Source organism: Drosophila subobscura, chromosome A, assembly GCF_008121235.1.
Source record: "Drosophila subobscura isolate 14011-0131.10 chromosome A, UCBerk_Dsub_1.0, whole genome shotgun sequence".
Taxonomy (NCBI): domain Eukaryota; kingdom Metazoa; phylum Arthropoda; class Insecta; order Diptera; family Drosophilidae; genus Drosophila; species Drosophila subobscura.
In genome coordinates this window covers 7,809,545-7,821,955 of record NC_048530.1, presented here as the reverse complement: position 1 = coordinate 7,821,955, position 12,411 = coordinate 7,809,545, and the positions used below count along the sequence as shown (strand labels likewise).

The following is a 12,411-nucleotide window of genomic DNA, read 5'->3' as shown; positions in this document are numbered from 1 at the left end:
TTAAATATAGTGGAAATAAAAGAAAGTTTCTTCACCCAAAACTAATCTGCAATTTATCACTTTGTGTTGCAGATGATGGAGCATGCCTGGCGCAACTATAAGCTGTATGCTTGGGGCAAGAACGAGCTGCGTCCGCTGTCGCAGCGTCCGCATTCGGGCAGCATATTTGGATCCTATGATCTGGGTGCCACAATTGTCGATGGCCTGGACACGCTGTACATTATGGGGCTGGAGAACGAGTATCGGGAGGGTCGTGACTGGATTGAGCGTAAATTCACGCTGGACAACATCAGTGCAGAGCTGAGCGTGTTTGAGACGAACATTCGGTTTGTGGGCGGCATGCTGACCCTGTACGCCTTCACCGGTGATCCGCTGTACAAGGAGAAAGCACAGCATGTGGCCGACAAGCTGCTGCCTGCCTTCCAAACGCCCACTGGCATACCCTATGCCCTGGTCAACACAAAGTCCGGCGTGGCCAAGAACTATGGCTGGGCATCGGGCGGTAGCTCGATCCTCTCGGAATTTGGCACACTGCATTTGGAGTTTGCCTATCTGAGTGACATTACCGGCAATCCGTTGTACCGCGAACGTGTTCAGACCATCCGTCAGGTGCTCAAGGAAATCGAAAAGCCAAAGGGATTGTATCCAAATTTTCTCAATCCAAAGACGGGCAAATGGGGACAACGTAAGTGGGAGTGGATTACTCCTCACTGGAGTGTTCTCTGTTCTCTGATCTCTCTTCTCTGATCTCTGACCGTTTCTGTTGTTGCAGTTCACATGTCGCTGGGCGCCTTGGGGGACAGCTACTACGAGTACTTGCTGAAGGCCTGGCTGCAGTCGGGACAAACGGATGAGGAGGCGCGCGAGATGTATGACGAGGCAATGGTGGCCATCATGGATAAAATGGTGCGCACCAGCCCCAATGGACTGACGTATGTGTCCGATCTCAAGTTTGATCGCTTGGAGCATAAAATGGATCATTTGGCATGCTTTTCGGGTGAGTTTTGAATCGATTTACACGAGGATGCCACGCCTAGAACTCTCTAACCCTTTTAATTCCATTCCAGGCGGCCTGTTCGCCCTAGGCGCTGCCACACGCCAAAACGAGCACCGGGACAAGTACATGGAGGTGGGCAAGGGCATTACAAACACTTGCCACGAGAGCTACATACGAGCACCCACACAACTGGGACCGGAAGCATTCCGGTATGATCAATAAATCTTTGGTTCAAACACCACAGCAGCAATCTCTATCTCTTCGTATAGCTTCAGCGATGCTGTGGAAGCGCGGGCACTGCGGTCACAGGAAAAGTACTACATACTGCGTCCGGAGACATTTGAGAGCTACTTTGTGCTGTGGCGCCTCACGCACGATCAGAAGTATCGCGATTGGGGCTGGGAGGCGGTGCTGGCACTGGAGAAGCATTGCCGCACACCACATGGCTATTGCGGCCTGCGTAATGTCTATCAGCAGGAGCCACAGAAGGATGATGTGCAACAGAGCTTCTTCCTTGCCGAAACACTAAAGGTTCGAGCCACAATTAAACACCACATGAGGAAGCTTAAACCAATGATTATCTTGTTTCCTGTATCTGTGTATCTAGTATCTGTACCTGCTGTTCTCGGATGATTCGGTACTGCCGCTGGACGAATGGGTGTTCAACACGGAGGCGCATCCGCTGCCCATCAAGGGTGCCAATCAGTACTATCGTCAGGCGCCCGTTACGCTGCCCGTCTCGAATGCCTCATAAGAGGCCCGACACTACTGGCAGCTGCTGCTCTTGTCTATAGCAATGCACTTTACTTAGCTCCTCATATGTACTATAAAAGTGCATATAACCTCCTCTTTTTTTTCTTCTTTTTTTTTGTTTTTTTTTTAAGTTTTAAGCTAGTTTACAACGTAATGACAACTACAACTGTATAAGGCAACAAATGAAAAGAAGGAAAGGAATGAAATGAAAATGTAATCTTTAGCAGGCACACAGCAAACCACACACAAACGAGAAAAAACTTTCAATGTAACATATTTATCAACGCTAAATTATTGTATCCGTTTACATATACTTATATCGTAGTTAAATTGTAGCTGTCTTCAGACACAATTCTAATCTCTATCTCTATCAGCAAATTTGACAGTGGGCCTCAAAGACCCCAACAACATTTTCAATTTCAAAACAAAGATGATGAACGATAAATGATTAATGATAAATGATAAATAATAATGTAGATGTAGGAAAAAACTCTTGATATTAAAAACATTGATATGTAAAACGATATATATGTATGTATACAAGGTATGTACATATATGTACATATATAAATGTTAAACTCAGGTGTTCTAATTATGATTTACCTTGCACTCTCAAGGCTCTTTCTCTCTAACCAACTAACTAGAAAGACTAGTACAAGTAATCGTATCTAACTCTCTCAATCATTCTACACGCAATTCTCGATCTATGACTATATCTTTTCTACTGTACGATAAATGTATGTACATATGTACAACTAGCAGGCATTTTTCTTGCTCTAATTTCCAACTTTGTTTTGTAAATAATTCACTTTCCCTCGCAAAAATTAAGGAAAGGCATCTTTGGATGAAAATAAAAATGAGCAGTAAAATAAAAGATCATAAGAAAATTGAATTGATATTTATATACATAAAATATAAATATAATCTTACATAATTGCGTTTATTTTTTAGACTCAATAATATACAGAATATGATATAGAAACTAGCTAACTTTATGAGGGCAACAGTTTAACGCAAATTACCTTAAATCCAGAACATCAAACGAATAGAATTGTAAATTAAATATAATACATATAAATATAGTGTATGTATATCTCTATATTTGTATTTAATTAAATCAAATAACACGTAGGCAATTGTTGAAGTAAACTAATTATACAAGGGCACGAGCAGAGAGAATGGTAACATAATTTTTAAACAAAATTTAAAGGTTTTTATAATCTTAATCATGATAATTGTAATTGTAATTGTAATCATAGGCCTTAACGACAGACACACACACACACAAAACACCTTTATAGATGAGTAATTGAATAGTTTTCGTGCAGGTGATTTAAACAGACAACAATTAATTCCAATGATGACATAATAGCAACAAACAAATATTGAAACAATTGCAGAAATAATAAACTATAAAAGCAACTAATTACAAGCCAAGTAAAATATAAAACAAATAGATTACCTAAACACATCAATTAAAAATAAGAAAAGGAGACAAAAACAGTGACGAAAGATCAAGAAAATATCAATTTAAAGGAAGCACACTAATTTTAATTGAAAGGTGAACAATTAATTGTTAAAACGAAATGTAAATTTAAAAGTTGAAAAACGAGCTTTAAACGAAATAATTGAAATGAAATGATCTAAAGAGAATCGAATCTTAATAAAAATAACCAACAGATTATAAAAATCACCAAGCAAAGTGATTAGAACAAGTTTGTAACTAAAGCTGAATAAATCATTACATTTTATGAAAACACCAAATTAAATGAAAAACTGAGAAACAATTAAAGGTATCATAAAATAACTAAAAACAAAATGAAAAACAAATAAACTTAATCTCAAAAATATATTCTTTAAATGTTGTTATTACCCTTTTGATATTGGACACCTAATGATTAACTTGAAATAGTTTTAAATAAATAATAGCGAGAAAAAGTAAAAACATAAACACTTAATTGGAAAATCTAAGAAGAGTGTAAATGACAGCATTAAAAATTAACACAGGACAAAAATCACAAGTAAATTAAAACTATTTAAATTAATATAATGGTAGACTTAACACCAATTTTTTTTTTGTTTAGATCAAATTAGAATTGAGGCGATTGATACACATGTGTATTATGATATATACACATATTAGTAATAATTATGCATGGTATATGTATGTACATATGTATGTATGTATCGGGACGATGCGATACAATATAAAGATTCGAGTGGCAATATGTAAATGCATGACCATGAATGGATTGCATACATAAATCCGCAGTCAATCGACTGCTGAAGGTTACATCTGTATTTGGATTAAAAGCATAAGTTTAATAAAGATCTAATGATTAACTAAATATTGAACGGATATTGGATATTAAAATTGATAGTTATTTATTTGAGCACAGATTTGTTACCCATCGCAGGGGTTATGAATGAAGAGATGTCAGGCTGAGTTTAGATTGGGATCAAGTGCAAGCAAATACTTAGGAAATTGAAGATGCATTCAAAGCTTATATAACTTTCAGTTTATTTACTGTACCGATAGGAATAATACAATTACACACTTTTTTGAGTACAGTTTTCAGTGTTTGTATAGAGATGCTTGGATGAAAAAGATATTTGAAAGATAACCCTTTGACGCCTCTGTATCATGTACAATCGAAGTGGTATTAAAGTCCACATTAAATAAAAAGTAATTCCGTATAATGCTTAATTCCTTGGCTTGGAATTGTATTGTACAAAAATTTCTCGTTGCGCATACAAATGCTCAACCCGCACTGTTCTTTATCTTCACATTCAATGATAGTTCATCAATAGCTTGTCTACCTTTAACTAATACAACGTCCGTCAGTAATCAATGGACTCCGCCTGGAGTACACAATTAAATACATAACTGCCATATAAGGGGGCACTCAAAGCAATTCGCGTGCTCAATTAATGGGCCGACAACCCATATATGTATGTATTTACATTTGTACAGTGCGTGCTTAAGCTACATGTATGCCCCTGTATATGTTGAAGTGTGCGTATACTTAATAAACAAACTTCTCACAAAAGGCAAGACACAAAGGAAAGTGAGAGAACCCGGAAAGGGAGTCCGGCAGACAGTCACCCTGTCCCCCTACACACTCCAGTTAATTCCCGACAAATGTACATATCTCTCCAATTGCCGTTCGAAGTCCAACCGTAAGCATCAAAACAGCTCTTGCTGTCCACGGAATGGAGAATGGCAAATCGGGAACAAAGCATAAACATAAAATGAACTGCAAAACGGACTGCAATCACACCACCGCCCACTTTCCACGCCCGCGATACCGAAAATTTTGCAACAAAAATCGCTTGCACAAAGGCAAACAGAGGGAGAGCGAACAGCAGAGACCGGTCTCTCCATTGCCTTGCTCTTTCGCGTGACGCTCTCTCGCTCTCTGGCTATCTTTGTGTTCTCCGGTGCCTGTTTGGGGTTCTCTGTTTGGTTGTTGTTGCTCCTTTGTTGGCTAGACCAAGGCAAGGTGTTTCGATGTTAGGTGATGTGTCGCAAAGGTTTCTCAATTTGATTTAGAGCCTGAGCACGATGGAAATGGAAAACTCTGGAGAGTGGTTATCTCCACCTTATCAAAGTTCACAATGGCCGAGCCCACAAAACCAGACCCAACCAAGCACAGCTGGGTTCTCTGCGTTCGTTTTTGTTGTCTGGCTGCTTTGCCACCCTCGATTTTCAGAGAGGCAGCGAGAGAGTTTGCTTAGACTGATTTTCCGTTAACTGCAGTTGCGCGCTCATACTTTCAGGGTATCTGCAGGTCGACTCTTGTGCCGAGCGTTGCGTTCCGTTTTTGTTTTGGTTGTTGATGCGAATGGCGGCGTCGCTTCGAGCGAACCGCACAGTTCGTTTCGAGTGTTCGAGGAGAGCGCCAGCAAAACTCCAATAGAAGTAGCGACAGTGCTCCCAGCTCCCACTGCATCTCAAGGAAAGCCCTGATCTTCCAGTGACAGTGTTTATTTTTTTGCAAGTGCAAGTGACAGCAGAATGCCCTTCCCAATTCATCCGCCCAAGCAGATGCCCTGCCCCCACTGGCAGCATTTCCCCATCAGTCCGGTGGACACCAAGGCCAATCCGTTCGACTCCATGGGCGGAGCCGCTAGCGCCGCCAAAGGCTGCGCTGCGGTGAACAAGCCACCAGAGCCAGTTTCCTATCGCTACTGTCTGCAGTGCAAGGCGAGCGGCAAGGAGGGGGGCAACAACTCCGACCGGGACTAACGGGAGGGCAATGCACCGAACCGACCCGGCCAGCTCGGCTCACCTTCCAGCCACCCACAATCCGCCATCTACTGCTAACCATAATCCACCTTCAACGCCATCATACTCATCATCCACTTCAGACGCTTCCAATGTGACACTAGTAGAAGATAGGAAGCGCCCTCCGCTGCTGCTGCTGCTGCTGTTGCTGAACCCTCGAAAGTTCTGCTCTGCTGGAGAAGACGCTTGGCAGTGGTGCAGCGGCACCAGAAGTGCATTTTGGAAACTTAATTAAAAAGAAAATGGGAAAACTCAGTTTTTTTTTTGTTTAAGCCTAAGCAGATGTTTTTTTGTTTCTATTTTTACCTGTTTTGCGTGCCAATTTTCGCTTTAATTTAAGCATTTTGTATTTAGAGCTAAAGACTACAATTTATACGATTTTATATGGATCTTAATAAGCACGAATAAAACGCACGACGCATTTTAAACATGAGGTACGACATTGCATTCGGGGGTCGAAACTTTTGATACTCTTGCATATCCATTGTTCCTAACATTTGTCCAAACATTCGCTGCAAGTTATAGTACTCTCTGGAAGTGTATCAAAACGGGTTCCACGCGTATGTTAGTCTGTGAGTGCGTGTGTGTGTTTTTGTGGGTTCTTGCTCAGCGGCACAGTTTTTGTTGTTTCTTCATTATTTTTGGGCCTCAACCCAGACTTTGTTATTTGTTTTCGTCTTCAGTTTCGCTCTCAGTCGATCGTTTCGTTTCTGTTTTTATCAATTTCTCAAGGTCAAACTGTACAAACAAAGGTGCGATAAGCTGGGGCGGACAGAACCAGCGCGGCTTGAATTTTGGTGGTCCGTTCTGGCACATTCGTTGCTGCTTCTTTGCCACCAATGATAGGAACAGAGAGAGAGAGAGAGTGAGAGCGATAAGTTCAACAAACCGTTGGAACGTGGTAGAGAGTACATATGTATAAAGAAAGCGAAAGCAAAGAAGAGCCCTCCGCTGCATTTGTCTGGCGCATGCAAAAATGCACTCCGCGTACAGTGGTTTCTAACAAGTTGTAGCCCTAGAGCTCTCCTTATTTGCACATATGTATATACATATATTCATTTTATACCTTGGATGTCCCTTTAGCTCCTACTGGATTTATTTGCAGTAAAAAGTGAGTGTCTTAGATGAGGATGGCGTACAATCACTGATCGACTGTACCATGTTTGTCCTCCAGTCTGTACACTATATAAGGCTTATCGCGTGATGAGAGAGTGATAGTCAACGAATGCGAGTTCGAATAAAACACACTTATTACAGTCAATCACTTTGTGTTCCTGCTTAACAAATATGTACATCATTCCCTCTTCGCATTTTGATAACTTAAATTAACTTTATATAAATAATGACACATTTCTATATTCAATTGACGTGCTCTGAGTATATTTACCGTATTTTTGACTTATTAATGATTTTATTGTTGCTTTTTATACGCTTATCTTCTGATATGGTCGTTATCTGGGGGTGTGGAAAACGTGCCCCCAAAAAAAGACGCACACTGAGACATAAAGATACGAATGCAGAGGCAGATGTGTACATAAAAATGTACGGACATGCAGACAAACATGTACACACAAACAGTTGCGGTCATGCCAATAGTAATGCTGCTTTAATTTTACACATCTGTTGGAATTAATTGGAAGGGCTGGCTGTGGGAGTGCGGGTGTGCTATTAGTATCAGAGATTTGTATATGATTATCATCTTCATTAACTGTTCACGTTCATTGGTATGAGTTGTAAACGAAATGATATACATGTGTATGCACATACATACATAAATTCATAAATAATTACATAAATAAAAGAATAATTCATAATCATATACCCGAAAATCCGTCAATATCCGCCTGCAATGCGAAGACTTTATTGCCGCACTGTGTGTACATACATATGTATATGTACATGCATATGCATATGTTTTTAATACGTAAATTTGTATGTGTATATGCTGGTCCCACTGCGGTAATTAGTTGCTCGATCTTTTTTCTGCTCTCTTTTGCTCGTCACTCACTCTCCCACTCTCAATTTGCATCATCCTGTTCCAATGTTTGTGCTTTCAAAAAGCTTTTAACAGCTTGCAAAAAAAAGCATGGCTCTCTTTTGCGCTGGTTGACTTTCTCTCTTCTCTCTGTGTAAGCTCTTTTGCTGCGTTCGTTCGTTCGTTCGTTCGCGTCATGTGCTCTAGGCACCGCTCCGCTCCGTTTCGTTTCGTTTTGGTTTCGTCTCCTCCGTCGCATCTTCAATCTTCGTGCTAGAAAGAGGAGCCGCCACCGCCACGGCACGCATCCACTCAAAAGACAGTGAGTGTGCCTAGCAGAGGCAGCAGCGAGGACATGGACATGGGAGCAGCAGCCACAGTCGCATAGTCAAGCGCAGCAGCCACAGTCGCCAGAAATTGCAAGGGCTCCGCCTTCGAGAGGTCCGCCGCCCGAGAGTCCGAGTTGAGTTTTTTTTTTCACGTGTGTGGGTGTGTGCTCTACACTGTTCTTTTCTGTTCTACACTGTTGTGCACTGCTACTCTGTTCTGTTCAGTTCTGTTCTGTTCTACTATGTTGTGCTCTGTGCTATTCTGTTCTATTCCCACGCACCAAAACGTGTCCTGATTTGTCCTGCTCCGGTTTTTGCGTGCGTTTGTGTGTGTGGCGATGCAGCTAGTGCAACCGCGTGGGAGCAGTGCGGGGCAAGCAATGTTTGCAAGCAGCAGCAGCGATGCAGCGACAGGGACACCAGTGTGTAACGGTAAAGACTTAGAGTGCGACGTGTGCCAATTGTGCTGTCACTGTCTCCCTCCCATTCTCCCCCGCTCATGTACATATGTACTTGTTTCAAGATTATTATATGCCGTTTGTTTTTTTGCTGCCTTTGCATTTCCCGTCTTCTTCTTTTGGCAGCTACGTAATTGCGCTGCTGCTGCTGCTGCTGCTGCTGCTGCTCTTGCTTTTTTTTTCAGTGTGTGCCTCTGTTTGTGTGTGTGGTGCGGGTGAATGCAAAAGTGCGCGAAGCAAAGTCACATGCATGTAGAGTAAATGCATGTATCGTAAATGTACAGCTGTCAATAGAACAGGCTCTAATTAGTGTGCATTAACGGTGCTTCCTTGTGGTCGCAACAGGCCCCCTCTCTCCTAGAATGGGCGTCTATAAGGCCATATAGACATGATATGTGAATGAGGTAGTCTTTTCTCTATGTTGTTGTTCTTTTGCATGTGCTCTCGTTCGCTCTCCATGCGAATGGGCGTGTGTGTGTGTCCAATAAAATTTCATAATGGTTGTTGTAACAGCTAAGCTAAGCCAGGACACCCACCCCCCATCCCACACTACCGAAAACTTACTTCCAATTGGAAAAGGCTACCCCCAAAGAGGCGAAAAGAACAGGAAATGAAGCGGAATATGGTAACAAAAAGAAAAACGAAACTCAACAAAAATCAACAACAATAAAATTGATAAAACTTTGAGGCCAAAAGTTCCCAGGAAAAAAACAAAACTTTGCCGGATAAAGTGACCCAAATTGATTGAGGTCCGCACGCCCTCCTAAATAGTTTCCTCGCCTATTTGAGAAGTTATTCAAAATTCCGAGGCTGAATCTCATTTTTTATTCATTTTGTGTGTTCTTAAAGTTTCCTTTACACATGTATTTTCTGAGATATAAAGCTCATTTGTGGCAAAAGTCTCAAATAAAAACATTTTAGCTTCTCAATTTTTATGAGTCCATAATTTTAGGTGTTTGCGAATGCTTTCTTTAAATATTTATATAATTTATTGTGTGCATTTGAAGGTCCTCTGCTTTAGTTTATCCATTTTCCGGAAATATTTTCATGTTTCTTGCTACACAGTCTTTTGAAAAAAGGCAGTTGAACGTTTTAAATTTGGGGTCCTCAAAACCATAAAATATGCCAACACATGCTGAAGGGTCCTCTGTGCCGCCCCCATTCCATATAACGCTGAAGAGTCACGTTTTTGACCCATTTTCACATGCTTCATGCCTCGGAGCATAAAAGCTGTGCCTCATCTCCGGGCCTCTTTTGAGCCTTGTCGTATTAACCATTGAATCCACTTAACCCACGAGTGGGTACTAGTACCATAGCCAGGCCCTGTCTCTCTGATGTAATTCCATTTGATTTGCAATGGTTAACCAGATCCATGCCTGCCACTGCCACTGCCACTGCCACTTCCACAGACATTCGGCATTTTGCGGTTTCTAGTGTATGCGGCTGATGCCACCCATGCCACATGCCCCAGGCCTCCATGCATGGGTGCATGATTGTACAATGTAGATACTATGTAGAAATATGTGTGTAAGTTTAAGTGGTTGGTCGTTCTTGCCACATGAATACACTGTTGCAAGTCAGTAAGTTTGATAGCTTTTGGGTGTGTAGTTGTTGCCGTAATTGTGACAGAGATAATTTAACTGTAATTTGTTTGTCTTTCGGTTCTCTCTCTACCTCTCTCTCTCTCTCTCTCGCCAGTAAACCCATCTGTGACCTAAGGCCAGGGTCCAAGACCAGAACAAACCAGACCAGACCAGCAGCTCAGCTGGTTCTAAACTCAAGCAAACTAAACGAAACGAGACGAAACGAACAGCAATGCAACGGAAGTGCAATCATTAGCATGATTGATTGTTTTTTTTCACCCGCAAAATAAGCCTAACCCCACAAAAATTATCAATTAGCCGCAGCCGGTGACTGGACACATGCTTGGATCTCCGGACTAACGATCAACTGAAACACCGTGACGCAAAACCAACAACAGACTCATTTACTGGTGAGTATTTTTGGGGATGTTTCGGAGTAGCTTCGAGGCATTGGATCATTGGACCAGTGTGAGCGGATGATCATTCAAATTCGAGAGAGAGAACGAGGGTCGAGCGCAAGAAGATTCTGCAAAGATTTTTCGCTTTCAATATATTTTTGAATACATTTTCGGAAGCCTAAATTACGACACACCTCTTTTGAACACTCGAATGTTGACGCTTACGTCTGGTCCACATGATTTTCAACGCCAGCTTGCAATCACAAAAGTAAGCAAAAGAAACAAATTGTTACATGTGCACATCAACCTTTATTTACAGCTAGCCCATTGGTTGGGCCCCACACCAAACTGGCCCATCAATTTTGGTTCTCCTACCCGCCACCGGGCGCTGGCGGCGGTTCCTCAAGTGAGTTTTACGGTTTTCGCATGCGAGTGCAGCATTTTGGCCCCTTCTACTACTAAATACTAAGAACTACTCTACTACTCCTCCTCCTTCTCTAACCTGCTCCCCCATTTCATTTTTGTTGTTTGTCCATCGGTGTCTATGTAATTTGATTGATCGATATATGAACGACAAATCGTCCTATAGCCAATAGTCTAGCCATCAGTCTCCTCCCCGACGGGCAATGGGAAGCACTGTGCAAATCCCCGCATGGGCAGCACTGAGCACCAGATGCTACGCTGTTGGATCTGTGTTCCCGCAGCTTGGGAAGGGAAGGGGACTGAAGCGTATTGTCCTTTATACTGTTTCGAGTTTTTTTTGTTGGGTAAAGAACTTTCTTCTTGTTTTTCCTTATGTTTGGTTATCGTGAAACACTGTATGACTTAGGCCATCCTATGAGTCCTCTCTCTTTATATCTTTGGTACTATCTGTATTATCATATTACATATATATATATATATCTGTACGTACGTATATGTCTGTATGTCTGTGTCCTTGTCTTGGTACGTTAATTGATAAGTGACTCCTCTCGAAACATACATATCTAAAAATATATATATTGTATATCTCTCTATATATTGTCGTGTATTACCTGTGTAACCTAATCAGACATTAGCAGATGATTACCCCATTTCGTTTTGGCATTACTTAGGTAAATATATCGTATCGTATACATATATATCGTACTTATATATCATTTGATTGTAGTTAGGAAACGATAGCAATAGGCATATAAAAAACTCCTCAATATAAAAAACCCTAGAGCCAATGCCACGGATCATGAAGAGATAGTTGTTTCGTTTTTATACGAGTAGATTGTACAGCAGTATAAGAACATTTTCTTTTCAATGATTTTTATTTAATTTTCTTTCATTTTTCTTAGCGGCAGCTATGAAAATTGTTTGGCGACAACAAAAACGTTTTTCCGAAGGGTTTAAGCCAACAAATTGTTATAGATTGATGCCAACTAGTCGTTGGTTCGCTATGCAACGGAAAAGTGATGCCCATTGTTGGAACTTTTGACAGATGGGTAGCACTCTTTTTCGCTCACATTATTTGTTGGCTTTATGCTCCTGAAATGAGCTATAAATAAGACTTAGTTCCAATTCAAGTGCTAATAATTGAAAAATTTGTGTGTTTGTCTTTCTTTCTTTTGCTCTTCTTTGATTGTAACGTCTTTCAACACCA

The 12,411-nt window shown here is 41.1% G+C and overlaps 2 protein-coding genes and 1 long non-coding RNA gene across 5 annotated transcripts in view; all 3 read left to right on the top strand.

Annotated features, from left to right (window-relative positions):
- The window catches only part of LOC117903898 (mannosyl-oligosaccharide alpha-1,2-mannosidase IA), a 72,629-nt gene extending 70,015 nt beyond the window's left edge, over window positions 1-2,614 (top strand). For all 3 annotated transcript variants that reach the window (XM_034816402.1, XM_034816401.1, XM_034816403.1), the window contains 5 exons: window positions 73-685; window positions 773-997; window positions 1,068-1,206; window positions 1,267-1,528; window positions 1,605-2,614. In XM_034816402.1, coding sequence (XP_034672293.1) covers window positions 73-685; window positions 773-997; window positions 1,068-1,206; window positions 1,267-1,528; window positions 1,605-1,751 — 1,386 coding nt within the window. In that variant the 3' untranslated portion in view covers window positions 1,752-2,614. The remainder of the gene's footprint in view (window positions 1-72; window positions 686-772; window positions 998-1,067; window positions 1,207-1,266; window positions 1,529-1,604) is intronic.
- Window positions 2,615-5,610: 2,996 nt separating this feature from the next.
- LOC117902315 lies at window positions 5,611-6,468 on the top strand. The gene has a single exon (XM_034813603.1). The coding sequence runs from the start codon at window positions 5,769-5,771 to the stop codon at window positions 5,997-5,999; it is 231 nt and encodes a 76-aa protein (XP_034669494.1). The 5' UTR covers window positions 5,611-5,768; the 3' UTR covers window positions 6,000-6,468.
- Window positions 6,469-8,188: 1,720 nt separating this feature from the next.
- On the top strand, window positions 8,189-11,875 carry LOC117903791. Its single transcript, XR_004649530.1, has 4 exons — window positions 8,189-8,475; window positions 10,499-10,793; window positions 11,101-11,187; window positions 11,833-11,875. It is a non-coding gene; the product is annotated as an uncharacterized LOC117903791 (long non-coding RNA).
- The last annotated feature ends 536 nt before the right edge of the window (window positions 11,876-12,411 follow it).